This window comes from Anopheles moucheti, chromosome 3 (genome assembly GCF_943734755.1).
Source record: "Anopheles moucheti chromosome 3, idAnoMoucSN_F20_07, whole genome shotgun sequence".
NCBI classification, from domain to species: domain Eukaryota; kingdom Metazoa; phylum Arthropoda; class Insecta; order Diptera; family Culicidae; genus Anopheles; species Anopheles moucheti.
Window position 1 is genome coordinate 41,549,473 of NC_069141.1, and position 26,786 is coordinate 41,576,258.

Here is a 26,786-nt window from a genome sequence, read left to right on the forward strand (position 1 = left end):
AAACACACAATTATGTTAAAAGACCGATTTAAATGGTAGTTCCAATCACTAAAGAGGGAAAACCATTTCTTGTTGCATCCTTTTTATTTAATACTTTTCACTAAGCTTTTCACTAAGAATGTGGTACATTCTAAACATCACATGAACTTTAAATGAAGTCAAAATGATTGAAATATTTTTGCTGTTGAAAAACACGCGTTATGAATTTACACGCTTATAATAATACACTTCCGGAACAATTGAGAAGCATTAAATGATGATGATCGAATTAAAATAGTTCCTCCGACTAGTAAGTATGGTTCGTACTACTCCTCAATCACAACGGGTAGCATGGCAACACACGATGTACCATGGTTCTCAGTGAAACAGGAGGAAACCGTTTGGAAAATATGTTTAATATTCATAATCGGAACCTGCCTTCCGTATTACGGAAGGAGCAGACAGTTTAAAGAGAAAATTGCCCACACATTGCCATATCAAAACTATTCGAATAATTCAGCTGCCCCTGTAAGAACGATCGCTGTGCAGCCGGTGGTAAATAATAATAATATTGGAGGCAGTATGCGAAAACCCACATAGATTTTCGAAAGGAAATATAGAATTGAATGGGGTAGAAGTGCAAACATGTTTGAGGTCAGTTATTATCGCATATGTTTTTTTGTCGTTCACTTAAATTTTTACTTCTTGATCTCAGGTTAACATTCAGTCATTGTAGTTTTTTGAAATTTTTACTTTTGTTTATCCTACGCTAGCAATTTGCCGAGTTTCGCGCGGAAAATGTGTAATTATGCACATAGATTAACCTATGAGCGTAATGTTTTGTGTAACGACTTAGATTTACTTTTACCACGTAGCTGGGGGATATTCAATTCATTACACACAACACAATGGGTAACTCCACAGTATCCGCAGACCCTGCTTGTTTCTAATTAATCAGTACAGGAAGCCGCCAAGCTACGCGATTCCCCTAATATGCGGAGATACGATTTTTTCGTGAATTTGACATCTGAGTTAAAATCTAAGCTAAAAGGTAAACATTAGTCAAAAATACCTCCTTTTGTATTCTAATGTAATTTTTCAAAAAATCCCAGATTTAACTTACGCTGAAAAACCCGAGATCCGTGGATTTTTCCCGGGTAATAGCGTTCCGCAATAACAGCGTATTTCGAGAAATGCCTGTCTTCTTCAGAATTTTTCAGAAGATGAACCGGTTCAAATCCTTAAAATAATTATACCAAATATTTATACCTTAAGCAAAGACACACACCTTTATTATTTCGGAACCCTACAAAGTCACTGATTCGGGTATTTTATTTCCCACAACATTTACTCGCATTTTCCAATTCGGTGCTGTTGCCGCAGAGGAGAAAAATTTAATGAAGATTGAAAAATATTATAGTGGAGATAAATTTTATTTTGAGGTTTTAATCACTACGTGGCGCAAGTATTTTTATTTAATTTCTATTATGAAGGCAAAATGCCGTATTTTTAAGGTGGCGCAAATAATTAATAATATTCTTAGTTAACCATAATTCATGAGACAACCCATACAGGCAGTGCCCGAGATACACTATTATCGTGGTTCGATATATCTCGGGAAAAATACACGTATTGTTGGATCCTTGTGTTCTGGACCTTCATACCCGGATGGTTGTTGCACAATCATATCCCTTGTGTGTGCATCAAATATTCTATGGGAACGAAAATCATGGAAAACGCAGAAAAGTAGCCTGGAGGCTTGTCCGGCCTGTTAGTTTTGATAGCTTGTAATGCTTTTATGTATTATAATTTTATCTTGTAAATGCAGACCTGGTGGTGTAATGGTAGCGTCACCGGTTTCACAAGACAGGACCGATACCGATAATTAAAAATCGAATCAATCAGCGGAAGATAAGACTTAACTATAAAGCTACTGTTAAATAAGGGCAAAGAAAGTCAAAATGGCAGACCATATAACTTTTTAGGTTTAGTTGACGTTAATGACAGATTTGGAACACTTCAGGCCAACCTTCAATTTGGTGGCTTAAACTTCTGGGGCTTCCATTGAACATGAAGTAAGAAATGTCAAATCGCCTGAAAACTGGTTTCTAACGTTGCGTTGTTCAATGTTCAATGGTTGAACTTCCAGGTTAATTACTGGGCGCCTCCATACAACTAATTTACATCTTATGGCTTTCCATTCATCGAATGAATTAGAGTTTTATAGAAAACGCTCTGTTATATTCAGAAATTGAAACAAATGAAACTATCATTTTACATATTTGGAAAAAAAATTTCAACTATGAATTTAATTATCAAATATTTCTATGAAATGAAAACGTCCACTATGTGATATGTGATTTGTTGTATAATTAAAAATATTATTTAAAAATAAAAACGTCATATAAGTTTTATTATTAGAGAGATAGAAAAGATATTTACGATTGTAATGTAACAATTATTTCAAAAGTTGGAAAATGGAAATTAAGCTGGTTTAATCCGACTATACATTTATACATTTTAGTAACGTTTAGTATTACAAGACTTTATTTTTTGTTAAACCGAATAATAAATTCTTTTTTTTATTTATATTTCTATAAAAATATAGAATTATTTTAAAAAAACGATGTAGTTATCATTATTTTAATTGGCAGACAAGCCCACAGGCTTTCCATAGGCCCAGTGTCTATTTTTGGTGACGATTTGACCTTTTCGATCTTAAACCCTCTTCAGTTCAGATTCTTTTGCCCCTCAAAACTCAATTGCGAAATGTTAAACTTTTAAAATGTTACAGTAAATTAAAGTTTATCGCAATAGAATGACTGTAAGTTTATTTTTTAGTTCAAATATCCTTTATAATGTAGAAAATAAAACTAAGGATGTAAGAATACAAAAAGAGATTATTCTACTGATACTTCTACAAACATATTTTATGAACATTATTTCAATGCAAATAGTTTAATCTTGGGGTTCTAAGAACATAACACGTTGTAGTATTAAATTTGAGCACTGCTCTCTGAAACAGAAAATAAAATATACACTAAATTAAATCAAATAATATAAAAAAACAACATAAAACGCTACTCTCAATAAAAGATGTCATTCGGAATGCGTTCGTACTAATCGAAAACTAATGTAACGGTGCTGTTATATTTCCAGAAGCCAGTTTGTATTCATTTTGAAATGATATAAATTCTGTAAGTGTAATAGTTTGAATTTGTGTTTGTATGTATATGCGTGTGTGTGTGTGTGTATGTGTGTGTGGGCTTTGTTAACAGTTTTGTCAAAGATTTACAAACAGTTTGCACAATTCACACTATCAACCCCACTCCAATGTACTGTACAGAAGGGAACATTACGCGCACAGTGTCAACATTTTACTTGCCGCACTGATAATGATGATCATGATGATATGTTCAGCAGCAGATGCTTAACGGTAGATTAAAGGGTTAACGATACATTTGCGTTCCATGTGTGCAGGGAGAAAGGACAATCACGAGATCATTGATCGTTGAATAACTATCTTACTGGGTAACTATCGGTGATCATTTGGCATCGATCCTGCAGAGAATGGTGCGTTGGTTAGTGGTTTAGTCATATGATGTTGTGAGCAAGAAAACTTCTTACTTATTTCCCACGTAGTCCCATAAACCCGTTCGGAACTCTTTTCGGAGGTGCCGCATTCAGGTGCATCGAGGGCCCAAACGCAGGATCGAGTACGAGAAAGTTTGGGTATTCTTTTGCCACACGATCAGAGTTCTAAAACGGTTAATAACGGTTGAGAATTGTGAGACATTGTTGACGCATTTCCAGCACTTTGCTTTACGCTTTGCTCAATTACCAGTTCCTCCATACTCCATCGGTCGTCCTGTGAATTGTCAAAGTTCTTCTTTCCACGCATTCCTAACGGGAGAGAGAGTGAGTACGCGTATTATAGAGGTTTAAATGAAATGACAATAGAATACAGAGCTTCCGGAACGAAAACATACCCATAAATCCGGAAGGAGCTCGTTTGCCATCTCGGTAGGAATTGGGACCACCCCGAGACGCTTGATTGTTCCAACTGAACAGGGAGAGTGACTTCTTGCCCCGCATTCCTATCGACAGAGATAAAGCGAAACATAATTGCATTACAGTCACACGAACGTCTCACGATGGGCTACCATTAAATCCGGAAGGAACTCGCCGTCCTCGCATGCCCGTAAATCCTGTCGGTGCTCGTTTGGGAAGATTTCGTCCAAGCTGGAACGACCGTCCGTTCTCTTCGTCCTCGTTCTGCGCCGTCCGGAATATCTGAAATTTGCAAATAATTTGTTTATACGCGAATGGCTTAGGTCGCAGGATCAAAGCGATAGCGATACCTGCTCACCGCGCGGCACAAACATCTCGTTTTCCACCTCGAGGGCTGCCCTGTGTGTGGGTGTCATTAGGTAGTTGTCGAAGCCGGACGCAGATGCAAAAAAGAGATTCATTTATCCATCAATCGCTGCATAATCAATGACGACAACATTCACCTCAGTCCATCCAGCAGCTCCGGGCTGATGCGCCATCGGGGCATTCCACTCCAGCCGTACAGCCCACGGGCTAATCCATCCGTACTGTGGCCACCCGGTGCCGTCCGTGAATCATCGGTCGGCGAGGGCGCTGGCGACGGAAGGTCGTTATCGTTGAATGCATTTTCGTCGAATGCCATGTAATTGGGCCTATCGTCATCGGGGCTCGCGATACCATCAACGGGATTTTCCTGCCGTGGGATGGGAGAACGGACAGTGGCGAGGCGGCGAAATGCAATTAATGCAATTAACATGCACTGATTAATCTACTTACCGGCACGTCTGCCGGTGTTTCGGAAAGACTTACCGAAACACACACGTTTGCGAGGCATGCGAGACACGCCAGCATTACGAAAGGTCGGCTCATTTTCTAGCACTGCAAGTAAGTAAAGCGTGGAGGCAAGTTAATTATGAGACCGTCCTGCTACGAGGTGGTTTATCGGTGGAGAGATAAAAAATATCGCACATTCACCTGACGTCACCAACGTCTGAATGGCGGCGGTATTTGCAACGCCAAACGTACATATCATTTTCCACTGATACGAATTTTCCGCGTCCTGTTCGCTAGTTTTCGTTTTTGTGCCATATGCGTATGATCGTTCGATTCGAGGCTAAGTGTAATTTTACCGGTCGGTTGCATGCGAAGCGCACTGATATGTTTATAGTTGTCAAATTGATTACGTGCCGATTGTCGTGATTACTTTTTCCGATGCCGTTTGGCACATGTGCAAGCGTATTTCGGCATCCCGTCATGCCGCCATGTTTACAGCGACCTTTTTGTTTTGCTCACAGTGGTGATTGGATGGATATCAATTCATAAAAAGGAAAAGCAAAGGCAGCGCATTGGTCCCTGGTCCCCCGCAATACGAATATGAGCTTAATCTGTCTTACATCACATTATTGTCCTTAATCCTTACCGGGTTCTTTTTGTCCCAATGTAAATTTGAAATCTCACCATTCGTGGAATTTAAGTAAAATTTTAATACTGATACTTATAACTACTTTGGCTTGTGTTTGATCTTGTAATAAATTCAATTGGATATAAGAAAGTTTGAGGTTTTAAGGTATATGCAACAGAATTTTGTAACAGCTGTTGTTCAACTGAAAACGAACTATTTTTCACCTGCACATTACATTGTTAATCCCGATTACGATCGCTGATTGCGATAAAATCCCTCTGGTCTCCGGGATATCTTGTACACAAACACTCCCGCATGCTCGAGGATCAATCTCGACACACGCACCGCCAAGAGTAGTGTATTGATCATACCACTGGAAAATCATTTACAAAATATTTAGTGTAAAGTGGTTCGGCAGTTCCATGTTGGCCGTTTAATCTAAAAACTTGATGGGGGCGCCTAGTAGCTAACATAATCGGTGCAGCGGTCGTACAGGGACTATATTCTACAAACATAGGTATGTTACGAAAAGTCAGAATAGAGTTTCTAATGTTGCATTGCCAAAAATTACTAAAAGCACTCAACTATCAGTATAAACATAGGTTGAGATTCTCACAATCCCTGAACTTTCCGTTACGAATCTGTTCTATAGTATAGCTTATGTTTACACACACAAGTCTAACACAGGTTTAAATTATTTGCATTTAATTTATACACACTACAAGCGTTTCATATGAATCTGATCAGAAGCAGCAACAGGTATATTCCATGTTAAATAGTTGTAAACTAATTTCTTGAACTACCTAGAGCTTTTTTTAATTAAAATTATTTAAATACTAATATAATTTAATATAATAACTAATCTAATTTTAATAACTGTTTCCAAAGAGAAAACTACATGCTATTTCGCCGGTGTATGAATTCAGAGTAGAGACCGTGTCACCACTGCCGCCTCCGCCGTTAACATAAGCTGCCACTATAACGCTATAGATCTTGTGTGGTTATGCCAGCATTAACGCCATAGGGATATAAAACAAGGTTATATATTTAAAAGAAATAACCTAATAAAACGCAAAAATATGTTCACATCCCTTTGCGAACGTTGATCGAAACCAACAGACGGTTATAATCCAAATTGAATCAAAATTTTCGTTATTCTTCTTCCTTATTGACACAATAGTCTCTAGGGAACTAGACTTGCCATTTCTAGCCTCCTTGATTGATCCATGTGAGATTTTGGAGAGTTTCCTGTCGTATGAAGACTGGTGCAGATATAAAATACACTCCTCGACCGTCCCTTTCTACCTGTTGGTGTTATAAATTCTAGTAGTTGGGTTCAGACCTAGGCGTCAGGCTTCGAAGCCATTGTAAAGTGTAATTGCTAAATAATCGTGGATTTAACCCAGCCATCGTATAGGTTTAACGAGAACAAAAACAAAACTAAATTGATGACATATTTTGGAGATTAGTTAAAACAATTTCTTATATTCTAGGTAGCCTATTTTTAAAGGTCTGTTAGTTAATGTTGTAGTCAAAATAGTGCAAAAACGGGTTAAAATGTCTTATCATCGCGAGAAGAGGACTGTTTGTGCCGTAACATGTTTCAAATCGAGCTTCATTTAGCATACGTTGCTGTTTAGCCGATTGCCGCGGAACGATGAAATTTGGCTTGGCTAACAGTGAAGGTGCGTCGATTGTCCCCCGCATCATTATATACTGATCCAGGTGTGTATGGACAACAAACTGTTGAACCGTACTTTACTACCGGTCTAACTAACCCACAAATTATTGTTCATAAATCTAACAAAACTTTCAAATATTTTACTTGTAGCATAAATTATCTTATCGCTTGAGCATCAAAAAAGCCGCTGTTTTTATTCAACAATACCTGCTACTAACACATCACCAAACAGCCTAATTCAATATGCTTCACGTGGGGCGCGTTAGGCTTGTTGCCGTGCTGATGTTTTCAAGAGGAATATGAAAACACATCTTTAAGATCGATGATAAAGTTTGATAGATTCCAATTAGAAACGACCTAGGATGGCCACTTGTATCGAGTACCCTTGTCATACCGTAAAACTAATGAAGAATAATTGCCGCCATATATCGCCAGATGTTTCATGGCAGCGGGTTCGCTAAAAGCTTAAAACAAATGCCAGAAGCTGTTTCATAACGAAACAAATTCACTTTAACATGTTGCATATGAAGCACTTACGCATATGCCAAAAGTGATTTCGCTAGTAATGGATAGTTTGTACTATAAGGCACATTATCTGTGTCCTGTGTGTATGGCGAAGATAAGATGGAGAGAATATGCAAGCAAAGTAATAATTGTGTTACGTCGAAAGATGGTGGGAAACAAAAATGAAGAAATTTTGTTATTCCACTCCTCGCGATTTGTTTTTTTTTTTGTCACGATAATTCAATGCAGACCCCATGCACAACGTTTATCAGTTAACGTAGCGAACATCATTTATTTAGGAATGAATGTAAAGTTTGACGTCAGATTGTGCAGCGCAGACCGCAAATGGGCAGATGGTCATTTTTCTTCGCCTGTTCTCACACCTTTGGCAGCAGATGTTCAGACTGCATCCCGTTTATGAACAACTTTGCTCATCTTCGTCGCACGATACTAAATCATCAGGTTCGCGATGGCTAAAACAACGCTACATAATGTAGGGCGGGTGGATGGATAACATGATTTCCGGGGCCTGATGCTTCCACCACCCAGGCAGTGGACACCGACCGACCTACACCGATGCCGTGGAGAATTTGCCGAACCGGGGAAAATCGGGCGTACGATGAAGCTGTGCAGTGAAAGAAACTGCCAGCTGCCAGATAGTTGTTTCCGATTTATTTAATACGACTGTAAAAGCAGAAGCAGTGCGAGCAACTAAATAGAGTACCCAGCCGTGGTCGATTGCACGATTCTCGGGGAATTTGTGGTAAATTTAATTCCAGTGCGCTTTCCCTTTTCTCGCGTTTGACAGCGTGTGTCGGGTTGGCGTTGGTGCGATGCGCCTTTCAGAAGGAAACATTCTACAGCGGAGTGGAGTGTGGCTTAAAAAATTCAAGGACGTCCGCATAACAGTTACATTTATAGTGATATATTAATACACGAGCCGTTGTTGCTTCTGAAAGTATCACGTATTGTGCATGAATATTCATAGGAAGTGGTTGGTCAACGAAATAGAAATAGAGAGAGAGCGAGGGAGAGAGAAGGCCAATGCAAATAATACTCGGCACCGCCAGCAACACACCATAAAGATTATGCTCACGTACTAGCGCCGGTTCGCGGTCAGGTATAGTTTTTACCTGTTTCATGTCTTATGTTTTACGCTTTTTGTTGTTATGTACAGTGAAGCAGAAAAGAATTATTCGACTGTAAGTCATACACTCTCTTCTAATATCTTTTCCAAGATCGGACATCTGAAAGCGGATTAAGGGGAACGTCATGTTGTTCTTTGGATAATGGAAGGATGAACGAACAATTTGCACCGCGCTAGAGTGATACATACTCTCTCGCAGGTAAAAACAAACCCATAAATGCGTTGGTGATAAAATATTTGAATTTCAAATTTATGACAACAATGTTTGTTTAATGTCCAACTGCTATTGAGCGCAATAGGGGTGGGTTGGACGCCAGATACTTTTTTTTACTCGTTATATTCAATTATAATTGTAATTCCCGCTTATCCGATGATGACTATCGTGAGAGCAATGTTGTAAATTTCATAAATGAAGTGTGAAAAAAGCCCAAAAAGAAAAAAAAAACAACAATCCCTGAGTAATGCAATCATTTTATGCCACCATTAAACATGCACGAGCATTGAACTGTTTAACGACTTAACGCGATTCCATCCATTAAGCAAATACTTTCCGATTAAAATCATACATTTTAAATACCGTCCACCATTACGGGTTACCATTATCAAGACCTTGAATAAGGCAGGACATAATTAATCAGATCCTGTTTAAATGGAAGTTTTCGGCCAGATAACGAAAAGGTTTGAAAGTCTTTGAAGACTGATATTTAATTATGGATGCCATTTTAGTACATAAATCTGGGCTAAAGTTCCAAAAATTACTTCATGTCCAGATTGTTTAACGCTTTTCAATATTGGAGCTTGATAATTAACGATTACAACATTATCCTTCCCAAAGTTTTGGGGTAATGATGTTCGAACTGTTCCCTCACACACTGGCCAGACCAGCCAGCTTCGGGTAGATAGAAATCAATATCATCATCAGCTTTTGAATTATTAGTGCCACTTGGAAATGATTTTGGCTTTAGTGATCGTACTACTTTTTTTCTTTTTTTGAGTCAACCACCAGTTAATCACCAGGGGCAAAGATCACCAGCCGTACAAACATTGTTAAATAGAAAATAATTCCTTCACCGGCGTCACTGGACCGGACCATTTTCCTGCGAGCTCAGGCTCCTCAATAAATGATGCTGCCGTGTAAGTTAACTCTTCCAATTACCAACACATATCAGCAAGCATAAAGGGGATGAATAATATCATCATTTCATTGCACAACACACTACGCACGTTTCGTACACTCGTTTTGCTTGTGTTTTTCCCAAATTTGGCCCCGTTTTCCGTTTCTTACATTACTAAACACTTTTGCTCGCAAACATAATTAAATATTCAACTGCTTTGGGTGGCCTTGCCATCAGAATAAAACCTCGTGTGGCACATCAACACCTACTCCAATCCTGCACACGCCGTGGCCAGTGTTGCTTCCGGTGTCTGTTTTTTTTTATTATTTTTCGTTGTTGTTCGCTACAGCACCGTCCATAAGCATACAGTAATTACTTACCAGTTGGTTCAGTTGGGTTCGTTGTTGGAAAAATAAATGGCTACCGTTCCTGATGCGAAAGCTTGATCAGGTTCGGCCGAAAGGATCGGCGGTACCGCGGTGGAAAAATAGAACTCAAATCCTTCCCGGCGCACTAAATATTAACATAGGATGTCTTTCGGAGCACGGCACGGTATGGTGCAATGCATGCAGTACACTTTCAGACCGTTCTTTTAATTCTGCTTTACCAGCGGGCAGATTTTTCCAGCACCGAAACACGTGGCACGATGCAATGTTACGGTACGGCTCACCGTTAACGACACCAACCGTTTGAATGATTCAGCCTCATCACACTTGCCACCTTTTATATAGCGTCGGGAAAAGTCATCGCCGGCGGACCGGACATGCCGGGGCGGAAAATGGGACCGCAATCGGTGCCGTTCCGACGCTATGGGGCATGCGTTGAGCATTCGCGGACGTTGAATCGGTCGACTGAACCGAAGAAAGACGATCGTACCGCGGAAAGCGTGGTGTTTGTTGTTGGTTGTTGGGAGCAAAGACATGGCCGCTGGAACACCTTGGCGAGATGGCCGAGTGTAGAATTTAATTCAAATGGGATTTTTTGGTGGGATTTGTGGATTTGCGAGAACGTAGCGGAACAAGCATTGGAAGAGTTACGCGAATAATTAGGAGCGACCTTAGTAGCTGTTTGTGACTTCAATTAAAGGTTAAATTCAAGTATGGTTTATACTGTGCGTGAACAGATGGTTGAACGATAGATAATTAATTTTTCGATAGAAAAATTACAAAAAATGTACGATAAATGTTCCTGTACAATTGTATTTTTAGATTGTAGGATGAGGTATAGAAAAGATTGTGTTTTGATAAGTTTCAGTCCAAAAGCAAAAAAAATCTTCCATGTAAACTTAATGAATGCTCGTATAAATTTACAATTGTATTCAGTAATAACTAATTTTAAACTAGAGAATTAAAACGTATAAAGCTTACATAAATAACATTTTATGTGCATAAATAAAAATATTTAAAATCTCAACCGAATTCTCCTCGTTTGAAAGAAGATAGCAAGTTTTCATTGCAATACGACTATGTATTATTAGTTAGCATTGCTTATAAACTTAAACTTTGGGTAAAGACACGTTACACTTCCGGTTGGTTGGTGTTCGACAGTTTATCGAAATGTCCATAAAGGTGAAGCACATATTTTTCCAAAAATCGCTCGTTTCGAGAACGCACTGAGATGTACGAAGCAATTATTGAACCATAATGTTATTTGCTTGATACCCTGGTACGAAAGCTTTCATTTTGTTCTATTTCGAGTGCCGGAACATCGAATATTATTATATTGCATTATGTTGTGCCGCGCGATAAGCTTAGAAATCGCATTCCGGTGCAATAATTGAATCATCACAATTGATTGTCCTACGCTCGCGTAGCCGTGTAGTTCGAAATGAGTGTATCATGTAGTACGCCCAACATTTACAAAACCCCTACGGTTAAGCAAATTGGACCATTCGATGTTGCAAAACCATGAGGCAAATGATTCTCCGAAATCAATAATCATACGTTTCTGCATGCCGACGCCGGATGGTAGTAAAATGTGCTGGCAGCGCCGCGGATGACATCGACCGGGATTACTTTTTATTTGCCCATGGTTAGCGATGAGGTGCAGGGAAACATGCCAGAATGTCGTCAGCCCGCTGGCGGGCATATGGCCCGCAAAACAAAACGGCCGTGGCAGGCGCTGGGCCAAGATTCTGGCTATCACCAAGTTATCAACTTCGTTATCTCACCACGCTATTAGCATTGGTTAGTGAAGCTTATCATGAAGTTCGCAATGGGCCGCTACACGCCATGTCCATTAATTAAACCAACGTTTGTCACTATCTGCCGAGCGGCGAAGGGTCCAAGTATTTATCGATGAAAGGTTAACAGTAACGAAGGGCTCGATTCGTATTGGTCCCCGAACAATATGCAAATAGACCACGTGCATCTTTCTAAATGTCTTATTCCGGGTGAATTCACCGAGCTTGGGAACCGGTATGGGGATAAAACTGGCAACCAGACATCCCGGTGTGTGGTTAATATATGAAAAGTCTCTCGACACCTACACAAACTGTCGATGGTGACGATAGCGTGGAAGATGATGTATATCCTCGATTCTCGGCAACCTTGGTCACGGATCATCTACGTTCGTCATTCACCGGAAGGCATATTGTTCCGGAGAGTTTGCATGGTCCGATTTGCTCGCCACGTTCGTTCTGTGTCTGTAACGTACGGTATGGCGATGGCCGTAGTTAGTACGACTGCTCGTTATCGTTTTGTTTTCTGTAGACTCGAAAATATAGTAGCAGTGGAAACAAAAGATAGGCACCTTATTTATTATTGAAACCATCCCGAAGCTGCAGCAGGAAAAGTCTTCCGGACATACGTACGTTTTTGATAAGAAGCATGGATTTATCTCTTTTTGTGTCACATTACTCTTTGTTGGACTGTTTCGTTGAAACGTTACTAGCACATGGGGCCATGGAAATTCGTGCTGGGATGGTGCTCGTCCACGGTCTTGTCCTGTTTGAAATCATTCGCAACTTTCATGATTTAAAAGCAACGATTTTGTGCCCGTTCCATCTTTCGTTACATCACTTGTTGCTTAAATTCAGTGCAACGGAATAAGTTGTGGACATCATGAATAATGAGCCTCATAACGTTCCCCTCGCATAGTAGTTGTAATTTAAAATGTTTTCCAAAAAAGGACGATTGGCTACGAAATAGTGCTATTCATCTTATTAAAAAAGGGAATACATTTGTTAAAGGAGATAAAATAAAAGAAGGAAATTAAAAAGGAAATAAATCGAGTTTTTAATACAATAATGACAGATGTTAATAATGTACGTAACGAATATATTAGTTTCGCTTAGGCATGAGGTTATAGCATTTGCAAGATAATTGAATCTAAAATTGAACTAGGATTTTTGATAGATACGTTATTGTGCAAACAACTATGGTTATATGGAATTCTATTCTCTTCCCAATGCACTTTGCTGTTGAAGACAGCCAGGCCTCAAACTCTTAATAGCTTTTTTAACAATCATTCTTACAAATCAAATGCTTTGTAGTAGAACAGTATAGCATAACTTAAGCATAAACATCAATCAATTGTTAATCAAAATAAGTAATTACTGGTATAGACACAGATCGTAACATCGCACTTTTACCAATTTCGATTTTTTTTTCTGTCACACTGTTCATTAAGTATGATAAAAATTGAAAAGAGTTGTCATTGTTCCGAGCACTTTATCATTGTGAAGCCTTTTCATCGCTTGAAACGAATCGAATTTAATTATTGTTTTTTTTTACTTTTCTAAAACATATGTTAGTTTTGATAGATAAGTTTGTGCTACACTCTTCTTTGACTTATCTTAACGATTTACAACCTCTCACCAAGCGATTTATGCCATGATTTATGCCAAATGATGCGTCCATTGCTTCTTCATAATTAGAATGAATTACCATTGGTAGTGTAAATTCCTAAAATATTTAACGAAGTACTAATTATGATATCGGTACAATGTATGCATTAAAGAAATAAACAAATTATGAACAACAACGAAAAAAAAAACGATTAAAGATAATTGAATGCAATCAAGTTTAATAGAGTCCTATGTTTCTTAAGTCTGTAGGAAATTTCTCTACTCAATGTTACTAAATAGAACATTTATAGTTCCAGTAAAAATTATACGAAACTGATGAAACTGACGAAACTGACGAAACTCTGTTTGCCACGTTTGAGAGAAAGATGTTCAAAATCATTTTTGACCCCATATGTGTGGAAGGAAGCTGCTATAATGACGAAGCCTACGAGTTGTACCATTGAAATCACTGTTGTAAAACGGATTAGAAACGCCAGCCTCCGGTGGCTGGACACGTCATGAGAATGACACCGCCTGTAAAGTCCTATCCGTTAATGCGTTCGTCAGATTGGCAGGCGACGGCGCTCGACCGTGAATGGTTTAGAGGACTTCTGCAGCAGGCCAAGTCAGCAAAGCGGTTGTAGCGCCGGATAAGTATGTAAGTATGTAGTTAAGTAAGTCCTTTGTTTGATAAGTATTCAGGAAAAAACAAGTCCTATCTGGCCCATATTCCATACGCCAAATGCCCAAAACCTTAGCTAACTACACCCAAAACTAAAATGTTAATGTTTTTTTAGCTTTTTCGTGACGTTGACTATCAACTGTCAGTCCTTGTTGTCCTGGCCTTATCGAAGTTATTAGATTTGATTCTATGATTGAGAATTATCCTAAAAAAATGTTCATCGATTCCAACTTCCAACAGAGGAGTTGATAGGTCAGTAGGGAGATGGGACTGGTCTTGACAAATACTTTTACAATACAGAATTCATCTTGTCCAGATAGTTAGTCACCAAATTAGCAATTGGCCAACTTTCAGAGAGATCGTAAAGAACATTTTTACTTCGATTTCCATCTTTCTGCTGTGCTTCGCGTAGATGGCTGCTATCACGGCGTTTTGTGTTATAACGGCCAGAACAAGGGAACTACTTGGCACTCTGTTCTTTCTAAAGATAGGATAAATATTAAAACAAGCCAGATTGACCATAATGGGCGAATACGTAGCGTTTTACTTTGTCAAATTTCTTGGATTCGGCGTGACGCTTGCTTGTTCGTCTGAGAAAAACTTCAAACGCAGTTATCTGACTATTTTCATAGTGACCGTTACATTTCAATTAATAACGTTGGCAAATTAGAGTTGTATCTAATAGAACAATTGGTACTAGTATCGATAAACGCTGAAATTCTTTAAAGAATACGATATTTTTTGTCCGTCTCTTTATGAACAAATTTAGTTTCAAAAAAGAAAATCTAATAAAAATGTTCGAAGTTAGTGGTAGCATATATTCTTCACCAATATCAATATGTATATTCTTCATCAATCAATCATTCATTTTCGGAAATCCTTCTTCCGTATATTTGTTGCACTATTTTTGACTCGCTTACATCTATGCATAGCACTGTGACAAACAGAAATCATCGCATTATGTATAAATGCGATGTTTATTCTCCGTCTGCTGCTGTGGTACATATTTTGTGCAATCTTGCACACAACATTTTCGATCATTTGAACTTAACGTTAGCAGGTAAATTTCCAACGTTCAAAATTGGACAAGTAGCATTATGGTAACAGCAGAAACTATTTATCATAAATTAGAAATAACTTTTACGAAACTACTTCAAATCTTAAAGAAATGAAATTTACTAAAAACTAATAATTTAAGTAAATATATTTAAATATGTATAGTAAATAATTTAAGTAATAATATAAAATGAGGGAATAACTTCAAGTTTTTATATAAAACACGATGAAAACATAATCTGGAATTTTGTTTTTTATTTGTAATGTTCTATATTTTTAATACTTTTAAATGATGTTTCTCATACTCTGTGGTTTATTTTTGCAAGAGCTTCAATAATATTATTCACATGGATTTAACATGAACCTTGATTATTTTTTGATTAATTGTCGTGAAGCGTAATATAGAAATCTAAAGAATCTAGAATTTAAGAAATCTAAAGAATTTGAGAAAAGTAAAACAAAGGAAAACGTTTCCACAATGTTACCAAAATATCCATTATAAATGATACCCTTATAGTTGTTACAATCACATATGTACAACTTTCTTTTCGATGTCCAAATGGCAATAAAATCTTACAGAGAACTAATAAATAAGACACGAGAATAAACAAATAAAAATTGATCACAAGACACGTGCATTCAGGACAGCAACAAGGATGTTCAATTCGGTTAGCTAATAATTGAGTTAACCGTGCGATAAACATCAAATAAATAAGGAAAAAAGCACAACCCAATGTTTTAGGCACATCAAGCTTCTATCGCGGTTATTGTCGTGACCCAAGCTGTAAATAAAAGGATCGCGTTGGATAAAAACGGGAGGCACCACCGGCAGCTCTTCCTCTTTATAGGCAGCCATTTCAACGGCAGCCACCACACGTCAGACTAAATGCAGTGCAGCGAGCCATGGATGCGAGGATGCTGATGGATGCAACGTAACGATCCTGTGAGGAAAACGAGGATCGTTTCACCGCTTTGTTTAGCCAGGATCTGTCTGGACGCTGGTGTGGTAGGCTATTTAACGAAAACTGGCCGGAAAGGAAACGCCAGGATGGAAGAAACGGAGTGAAAATAAAGAGAAAAACTTGCAGCTGTCGCGTGCCGATTTTAATGCCGGCAAAGGATGGTTGGATGCGGCACACGTGTGTGTCCCGTATGTAAGAGATCTTTAGACATGATTTGGTTCATTCTTTCTTTCTCCCATACTTCTTTCCTCACCGGCGTGCGTTAAATCATGGGTACTTAATTTTCGTGGATGCTTCCCGAAGCTATGTTTTGATGATCCTGTTTAAACACGATCCTCAAACATAACACTATAGGCCAAAAGTTTAAGAGTAAACTTAACATTAGGGAGATTGTTATGATTGGAGTTGTTGAGACGAGTTTAGTTTAGACGTAACGGTTGTCTATTTTATAAAAACTTTCTATAATTTTAATTAAATTTATTCTTTTTTCATGACCCGAGTGCAATAAACAAATTGTGTATGAAGAAATTTTTGCTTAAGTGACACAAACATAGCAAATCATACAATTGCGAAAGTTTCGAAACCAACCTCCACGTAAATCCGGGTGCACATAAGAGGAAAAACCTGGCACAGTTGGCTTACCCTATAGCGACCTTGCTGCCAAGTGCGGCAGATGTTTCGATTCAAAGGATGTATGCATACACACGATGCTGGCTATCGTTGCTTTATGCTCCGAACGCGTCAGCAGGATAAGTTTCACAGGCGCTGTGCTCTGTGCATTGTGGCACAGTTTGTATGTTTTGTTTTCAAGATTGTTCGTACCACAGCCGCATGCTGGTGTCCAGGCGTTCGAAACCGTTTGTTACTGGCAGATACGCCTTGGTTCATTTATCTTCGGTACTGCGCGAGTGGGTGCGACGAACACACCGGACCGGAATGTTGTACCGCACAGCAACGTTGTTGGAAAGCCTTCAAAGAAATCGATTCGACCGAAAGCACCTGGCGCCGATCGGACAGCAGGCCAGCGTTCATAATGAAGGATGCTGAAAGGTGCAATCGGTTTTTTCGGTTGATTTTCGGTTGGTAGATCCGTTGCCACGGGTACGGATCGTCACTCTAAAGATGAAAGTGTGCACGCGTGTGTTGGAACAGAGCTGGGTTTGAAGCAATTTGACGTGCTAATTTAGATCCACGCGTGACAGACAATTTCGAGAAATGGCTCGTCATGTGTTACCCTTCGATCGAGAAGCGCATCAGCAGAAATGTAAACGAATATCATCTGTCGCTATTTGTTGTATCAACCTATGTGTAAAGCTTAACACCCTATAAATTTTGTGTAGATTACAATTTTAAAAACGATTGGATTGGGAGGCTGCAACAAAAATATAACCCAATCATTTTATTTGTTTGGAGAAATCCAAAACGGCTTGATAATTAGGAATAGAATTAATCTAAAAATAAAATTAATTGTTATAAAAATTAAAGAAATCAAGCAAATATAATAACAAAACCGTGCAATTTGTTGCAATACAGTGCGTAACATATTAATAGAATTCATACTGGAGTAATACAAAAAAATACAATATTAATAGAATGAAACAAAAGCTTAAATGAACTGATAGTATTAGTACTTATAGATCTATCTATCAGATCCATAGATCTGTAGATCTGAAGTCATAAACTTGTTCTCTTTTTAAATGCCACCATTTTAATACTTTTAGGAAAATATGACCAAAGGAATATTTGGATTCCTATGGTCCAGAGTTGTCACCGTCGCCATGTTTTTGTGCCGATTTTTTAAAAAAAATATGTCAAGGCTTCAATAGCTTATTTAGATTTGCAAAAAAAATCGCATTTCACCAGAAGATCATCTCCATTCCAAAGCATTTACTCGAAATTAATTGACAAATTACTTGCATTTCGGAATACGTCCAGAAAGCGATATTTGGAATGATGATAATTACAGCGACACATATTTGTAGTGTGGTTCAAGCGCTTGGACATAAATTAAGGTGAGACGCATTAGATAAAACCAGTCAACAGAGCGACACAGACTACCCTGCAGCTACTGCCGTTGTTTGGAAGAAAGACACCTTCAGACACATATTATGGCGGGAAATGATGGGAAAGAGGAAAGTTAGACATTCCAACCGTTACCCGAAACGTACAGTTTGATGATGAGAACAGAAAAGCTAAACAGTAACACAAAGCACAAGGTGCAAGACAAACACCGAGCTCGAGAGATGGATAGGCAAAACAACAACACCTCCACCATTTTGAACTACTTACTCCGGATGAAGGTTGTCTGTGGTTCAACGTTACTACCATGCGCCGGATGGAACGGTGAAAAGCGGGTCTCCGGAAAAATTTCAAGAATTTCTATTATATTGTAATTTTACTTCAGTTTTTCGCATACCCCAACAGATCTCACCCACAGAATGTGTCTTTGTGGTTGACTTTGTTTTTCACTGCGCGGTGGCGAGTGTTATTGCCTCGCTTCCGCCTGACGATTGCTCGATCACTGGGTCATATTTTCTGCATGAAGAGTCCGTATCGCTTGTTGTGTCCGTTGTACCAGGCGGTAGAATGTAAAATATCCAAATCACCGGTACTGGACTGCGCAGATTGACCTGATATCCGTTTTCGATAAGTGTTTCGTTCATTCGTAGCATGCCAACTTCCGAACCCTGAGTATATAAAAGTGAACAGTGAACGATATCGAACATAGCCCGCAACACTATTGCGGAAGACACTCACCTCCGACAGATCTTTTCGCCACTCGTACTGCTTTGCGTTGTCGTTGTAGCGCAAGTACTTTTCCCGCACGTCACCGATCGTATCTTCGTAACAAACGATCATTTCCGTTTCGTGGAATGTCAATGTGTTGATAATTTTCACCGGGCATGGGTGGAATGTTATGCGTCCAATGACCAGAGCCGGATCAAGGTACCAGCAGCGCTGGGTGGCAGGATTACGCTCCAAACAGGGCACAAAGATCGGAACCCGTTCTCCGTTGCGGTTGGTACGCTCGATAGGGGCAAGCTCGTTGTTATGGAAGAACAAGCTTAAATCTTGGCCCGCAAATGCCAATAACCACTGCAGCGTCTGGAAAGAAGGGGAGGAACGGAATATAAAGCACGGATTGAAGTTAGAAACTTCCAGCCATTTTCGAAAAATGAAACCTTCTTTAGCGTGGTTTTGCTTCTGGCTGCCGTAAACAGTGGTGTAATGTCGATAACAGCGCCATGGATGATAACCCACGCACTTGTTTCATCGTTGTGGATTACGACTTCATCGCGCAGAAAATATTTGCATGGAGGTGGCAATTTTGAATCCATTCCTGTGTTGTAGCTTTACACTGTACCAAACGACACGTAACTTTGATTCGTCTCCCTCTCGTCGGTTACTTCGATCGGGATCTATCCATAGAAATCATCGAATCATTAGTTACACACGCGATTTGTTTACGTACCACGATGACACATACACACGGGAAAAATCAATCATTTATTATTTAAGTTATCTGTTCCTGCATTCCTGTATCTCCTGTAGCCAATGGAAAGGAGCCGTAGAAGGGTGTCAAAATTAACACTAGACCTCCGCATCGCTGTGCTGTGGTCCACTATGGGTCGTGGGGGCCACAAAGGGGCCCAAAAACGGAATGTGTACGCATAGTCGTGGACCAAATATCCGGTGACCAGCGAAGTAATCAATCAGCTTAAAAATTGAATTTAATACTCGCTCATCCGCAGCACACATTCCCCACTGGTAAACGTCTTTTCGTGGGCAACTTCGACTGCACAGGGTGTTCTTGGGTCGTCCATCAGGGCAACAAATTTACACGTGCCATGCACGTTGGTGGGCTGGTGCGTTAGCTGTTGGTCCCTGGTTAAATTTGACGTTATGCGGGTTATGTACGACACCGTACAGAACGGAAGAGATAGAATGAAGCACTGAAGAAGCACAGCGAAAAAGGAAGTAAGGGTTAAAGTTTCATCAGTATGCCACCATCATCGTAAGAAGGGCACCTCATGCTTCCGTTCGACCGTACGCCAATGTTCTATATAGTGACGGTTGAAGCAATCTTAGCTTAGGCCATCCCTTACGCGCGTGGTATTTTGTTCCATATTCTATACTATTATTCGGGCAGATGAATGGACTACAAATAATGCTGCTGATATGTAAATTTAATTTAAAATGAATGCTGACACGATCAATCTGTCACGACCGTTTGATTGATAGTCTTATTGTTAGATTATCGTAAAAGTGTGCCCAGTTTTCACTTAACGATCGATTCGAATGATTACTTTTCTTCCAATGATGGTAAAGTGTGAAGAAGTTCCTATTAATCGAAATATTTAGATAAAAATTCTTCTCGACCAATCTTTCCAAAACTAGGCTGTCTTCTGTACGTGTATGCCTAGGCATCTGCACGAGTTAATATATACCGATCAGATATAATCAACGATCACTTATCACACCATTACTGTGGAATATATTTAGAATATTAAAATTAGATTAATTAGAGACTAGAGAGGTAAGATATTAAAGACCCTTCAATATGTTTAAGGTAACATTGAACATCTTCTTGATCTTCAAACAATTTTAAAGAAATATTACTGTTGAATATTATGAAATTGACTTTTCCATTTTATCTTACTTCATGATCATACTTCATAGTTGAGGTTCAGAAATATTCTATTCAATGAAATGAGAGGTTTAAGGAAATTATGTCACGTTCATTTTTGAACTTTCATATAATATATAGCCTGTATACATATTCAGATTTATGTTATTTACTTTCTTTATATCAAGCATCATTAAATAGATACTTTTAAAATCCTTACAGTTCCGTCGAATGCACAACATGTTTTTGAGTTTTTATAAAATTATGTGCCCTGGTGATTTTTTAAGTTTTGTTGAAGTTGCATGAAGTTAAGTAATATTTACTCACGAATGACACAAACGCTTATTGCTATTGCATATTACGCCTATTGATTGTTTGAAGTCATTAGTTAAGCTCTTATAATTGTGAATGAAGGATAAGAGCGTAAACTAAAATTACTTTTGTATACCTTAACAATCAGTTGAAAGCTCTGGGGTAATTCTGATTAACTCCTTATATCATCAATAAATACCCACTATTCCGTTCTTACCGTTATTTGTTTCATAGCATCTACCCATTAACATACATCGGAATCGTGCACATGCTCAGGTAACAATTGCACGCGTCCAAGATGGAAGATAGTTCTACGTACATCATACATATCAATCTCCAAGAAAGAAACTCCAACAATGCGAATGAAACGATGTTTGCATAGTAAAACAAGAATTTCTGCTTGTACCAACAAACGTGTATGCGCATTTCCTTTTCCGCCTTGTTCATTAGCATCTAGTTTTGGCTAATCTACAGCTACCACACTACATGTTGCACAAGTTGTTAAGCGTTGGTTGGTATGTTGTTACAAAAATTGTATCCAGTGAAATTATATTCCATTTAATGTACAACTCTCCGACCGGATGTGGTTCATACCACCTCGTTGACCTTCCCCGAATGCAAAACATTACAAATATTAAAACTGAAGTAAGCTGTTTTTCGGTAAAAGAATATAAAATGTCCGAAAGTTTCGTGGGAACGAGAAGAAGCGGATACGTAACTTGGCTGTGGCGATGGGTATTTCCGCGCCGGATCGGGTTGGGATTTCATATCACGTGCTAACATCCATATAGGAAGTTCGTTCTTTACTTTTAATGCTTTTCGCACGAAGTCTATTGTTTCGCTTGCTTCGGTAGATAGTTGGGCTGATACGTTTACGTTCCATAGTGGCCAACCCGAATTAGCGTCTTAAACCGATCGAGCTAACCCGAAAGACTAACGAACAGACCTAACCTAGGAGCCGGTAACAACGGGTTATTAAAAAAAGGGTTCACATAGACGGGCAATAAGACGGTGGCCCCGATAGAGCAGGGGTTTAATCGGGGATCAAATGATTGAAGAAATAGAATATCGTGGGCTAAAGTGTGTCGCACTGTACGTACTGTTTATGATAGTCGATCGGTTTTAGCGGAGGGTCCGGCAACTGGTTTTAATATACCCCCGGTTGACACAAAGAACAGAACGAGCATCGAAGAGGCATGCGAAAAGCGGTTCTGCTGCCAATCCAGCATTAAAGGAAAGAAAGGGCAATGCATGCAGTACGCTTGCGAGCAGGTACCCTAACCGGCTAGTAATTAGCGAAGAAAGAGTATAAATGCAGTATAATAACGCTTGACATGGGAATTATTATTACCGTGGAGGTGAGAGAGGATGATGCCGCGTCGTACGATGGTCCCTTCTAGCAACGATGGATGGATGGATGGATGGATGGACATTGTCTCAGAACGAGTCTAGGGAATCGGGCCAGAGCAAGTACCCATCGGCGACAAATGCATACGCATAACCACAATGTGATGTTTACAGTGAGCTGCCGATCAACAGCATACATGGGTGCAGCAGTATACGGGTTCAACGTCAAAATCCATTTTTATTTTTAAAACATCGTCGCTATGTTAATATTATCCACACATTTCCAGAGCACACTAAACTTCCACTCGCATGTTATAGTCTTTATCACAATCAGCTTCATTTTGATCACACCTGTAGATCTACGGTGCAGCGCGTGTTTGTGGCGACAACTGCTTGTGTTCTGCAAAAGCTCGCGGTGCGAAAGCAACGCACGGCCACGACTCGTTTGTCGGTTGCAGATTGGCGGCTGCAACTTGTTGCAACGGTAATCGCACACCGAGCCAGACGCAAACCAGCGCTGCAGCTGGTGTGGTAGCCGTGCGGCAGGAACATGAACCCGTGAACTCGCTCTCTCGGTTGCATCAAAACAACCGTACTGCCGTAGCATTGGGCACACGCACCGCCTGCTGCAATGCCACAATCATCAGTTGTTTACTATTCTTCACGATCGCCTGTTGTGGCGCGCAGTCTCTCTCCGGTTGGTGCTGCTGCTGATGGTGAAATTTCGGTCATACGTTGGGGATATTGGGTTCAATATTTGCCAACCAAAGTGGATTGTTTTAGCGCTGGACTTGGAGTGTGCGCGTGTTTCTTGGTGTACTGGTGAGCGGTGGGTGTGTTGTAAGGTGTGTTTCGCCTAGTGTGGTTCGCTGTGGTAAAGGTTTAAAATGTCAGCTATTGAAAGCATGTCAAGCACGGCGCGGATTCGCTCGGAACTGATGCAGATTATACGGTAAATGTATGCAAAGTACAGCGAGCGTAAACGGTAGCAACTTGTTGTTAGTGCATCAGCAGACTGCTGCACTTTTCAAGCGAATAAATCTTTAAGAAGGACGATATCCATATTCATAATTAGAAGCACTATTGACCCAGGAACACCCACAATGTTGCATTAATATTTGATTGTGCTTTATGGCGCGGTTTGGACTGGTTATTATAGGAACACGATTCTAATTCAGCATGTCACGATGTTCATTCATTAGGACGAGCTTGATAGGCAAGCAGGCAATGAAGAAATTTGCATATTTTCTCTGTTTGCCCCGGGAAAAAAAGCTTTGCTGTGTGAAAACGACGCCGTGACCTTAATTTGACTAGTTGACAATTATGGCATCATCACTAGTGGCCGTCCGTAGGAGTATTGGAATGTACACTAGTTAACGGGTTCATTTTAAACACCGCCGCTTAATTTGGAATGGTATTTGAGTGATGGCTAAAACAGGTTAAAAAAGCTACTAAATTAACCCGGCATCCATAAAATCGATCTGGTTCGAACGAAGATTCTTTGCCGATTTCACCGAATAGTAGAACCATTTGTAGGTATCTGAAATTTTGGTGCGTTGATAAATGTTTCGATAATTCCGTACCTTACATCTTACATATATGGGCGCGACGTGTGGGCGACATTTAAGGCGGTAAGCCTTCGGCAACAGCAGAAAAAAGGAACCAATATTCCATATTATTCACATCACGCATCTCACACCGAAGCTTAAAATCTCCATTATCCAGCGGCGAGCTAACAGGGGTGGGTTGAGACGAGAAAAAAAAACTTATAATAATGTATTTCCATTCATCTTCTTTTCTTCGGTCCGCACTGATCCGCAACTGATCGTCATGAAATGGACAACATTTTGGCACATCTACGACGGGAACGAACACTCACCATGCTGCTTTGTCCACCTACGCGCGCGTTCCTCCTGTCCACTGCGAGCAGAGAGAATAATTTAATCGTGAGCCAGCCGGTTCCAAATATGGTGACATCGCAGAAGGACTACGCGACGGTAAGTTTCTTTCATATTCGTACCGTTTTTTATATATTGTGCGCGGTCGCACTGTGAAATGACTCGCACAACTTCAGTGAGATCCAAAAGTGCTGTGAGGCGATGAGAATGATCACGCACCGCCAAAAAGCATCACTCAGCGGAACTTAATTCACGAAGAAAAGTTAAAGCGGCATGAAGGATGGATAGTGTGTTCTGATTGGTTTTTGCAATATTTTACGACGCAACGGAAATATAGGATTTCGAAAGTACGTCCTGTTTTCATCTGCAAACCTCAACGGCGCTACTCGCCCTGGGACTCGCCATAAAAGCCCAACAAGGTCAAATTGAGTTAATTACCGCACGCCGGAAGGCAGCCGAAGCCAGTCAAATGCAACCGACCTGCTGGAATGAAATTCCAATTCCAGTTGGGTTCGCTGCAAAGGAGGAAGCAGCTGTTTGGCAAACTTTGGAAGTTTGCGAGAAAGAAAGAGTTTTGATTTTCGTACCACTTTTTTGTTTGTTTGTTGTGGCAACTAATTTATGCATAACAGTTTGCTGGCTGGCTCTGTGCGTGTGTGCATCTCGGCTCGTTCGTATCTGTAACATCACCGTTCTGCTGTACCTTAAACAGCAAAACAAAGGGTACCGAGATATACGTCACGCGGAACGGTGACATGTGAACATAAAGACATTAACAAAAAAGTCGTTGACTGATGGGAGCAGCGATTTTTTTCCCCTACAGGCCTTAAAAAACAACATTGTGGTCTGGGCACCATGGCGTCTGACCACAAATTTAGCAGCAGCACTACCAACAGCAGCAGCACCCGGAGTATGGTTTGGTCGACAATGGAAATTCCTATCCAAAATATTTCCCACGGCTTTTTTTCCTCTTTATATGGACGAACTTGGCAGTCGGGATCTTGCGTAGGATTATACCAGGAATATGCCCGTGTGCGATTAACTAGCAATATTACACTATCGCACAATGCATTCGGCTTTTCGACATTTCGACCTTTCGAAGAAAACACTCAAGTCTTATGACATTTAATGAAACAAGAATAATTTGTTCAATTCTATACAAATTTCATTAATAGCATTCGTTTGTCTTATTTTAAGATTTTTAACGATACTTTTCGTGCTTCATTTTTCTCCACATAAGCGAATGTTGTGGCAAACAGTGTGAGAATGTTCTTTTATATTACACCCCCACGCGATAAAACGCGCTAGGGTTGGAGACCATTTTTTACATTTAATTTAAATGGTTTACATTATTAAAACTTCCTACGCGCAAACGGCCGACGCTTCCGGACGACTCACGGTCAAGTTTGAGGATTTGTTTTAGTGGAAAAAAATGGTGGGGTTTTTTTCTTCAAAGAATTCTTGAGGAAGGTGTGCAGTGGTCTCGGTTGAAAGCACCCGTACTACCAGCGATCCCACTGTCTGCGGAGTGCTCGGTACCGGTCCTAAGGTTGATTTGATTCATTCTAATGAAAAGAAAATACACCCCACAACTAAAATCCACAATTGGATTCAGTTTATGATGGATATCAGCCATCTAAACACACGAACCAAATGCCGAATGGTTCCCGCGTATCGTGTTGAGCTGTGTCATTTTAAACCGGGCAGAAGAAAGACAATGCTGTGCGCTCTTTGTCTGTGGTTCGCATCCAACATTATGATGCTGATCAATTTAACAGCTCGTATTTAAACCATGCGAAGGCAGCTAATAGTAATATTCACTTCTCTTTACTCAGCGCAAGTGGTACGCATCGTATTACGCAGTTGGTTTGGATGGACAGTGACAAAACTGTTCAAATGCAGCAAAACCTTTGTACCGAAAAGGTAAACAAAATATCCGTTAGTTCTAATGGTGTTATTATCCTGGGTTGAGTCCTGGTAGTGATTTATGGAACAAACCCATCCAAGCATGAACTAGTCGCGAGGGTGATGTACCTTCTGTCTGGATGGGTCGTTTGGTAAATACAAATATTAAGTTACATCCGTTAGCATCAAACGAAAGTAAATCCCCCATGAACGGTTAAGCAGATGCGCGTGCCAAGGATAAAACTTTCACATTTAGGGAACGGATTTAGGTAAATAAAGGATGTGACCGTTCACACAACTTTAAACAGGCGAATGGTTCTGAAATTTCCAAA

General features: G+C 39.8%; 2 protein-coding genes across 3 annotated transcripts; both read right to left on the reverse strand.

The window, feature by feature from the left end:
- Positions 1 to 3,146: 3,146 nt before the first annotated feature.
- On the reverse strand, positions 3,147 to 10,553 carry LOC128303924 (tachykinins-like). Of its 2 annotated transcripts, none has more exons than XM_053041016.1 (9): positions 10,259 to 10,553; positions 4,840 to 4,908; positions 4,494 to 4,723; positions 4,341 to 4,389; positions 4,143 to 4,272; positions 3,969 to 4,076; positions 3,821 to 3,882; positions 3,607 to 3,738; positions 3,147 to 3,540 (listed from the first exon to the last, which is right to left on the reverse strand). In XM_053041016.1, the coding sequence occupies exons 2-8, from the start codon at positions 4,897 to 4,899 to the stop codon at positions 3,607 to 3,609; spliced, it is 771 nt and encodes a 256-aa protein (XP_052896976.1). In that variant the 5' UTR covers positions 4,900 to 4,908; positions 10,259 to 10,553; the 3' UTR covers positions 3,147 to 3,540. The 2 variants fall into 2 exon arrangements, with proteins under 2 accessions (XP_052896976.1, XP_052896975.1); XM_053041015.1 differs by having other exon boundaries at positions 4,807 to 4,908.
- Positions 10,554 to 18,830: 8,277 nt separating this feature from the next.
- On the reverse strand, positions 18,831 to 19,703 carry LOC128304794 (cytochrome b5 domain-containing protein 1). The gene is made up of 3 exons (XM_053042029.1): positions 19,548 to 19,703; positions 19,123 to 19,470; positions 18,831 to 19,052 (listed from the first exon to the last, which is right to left on the reverse strand). The coding sequence occupies exons 1-3, from the start codon at positions 19,701 to 19,703 to the stop codon at positions 18,831 to 18,833; spliced, it is 726 nt and encodes a 241-aa protein (XP_052897989.1).
- Positions 19,704 to 26,786: the final 7,083 nt, after the last annotated feature.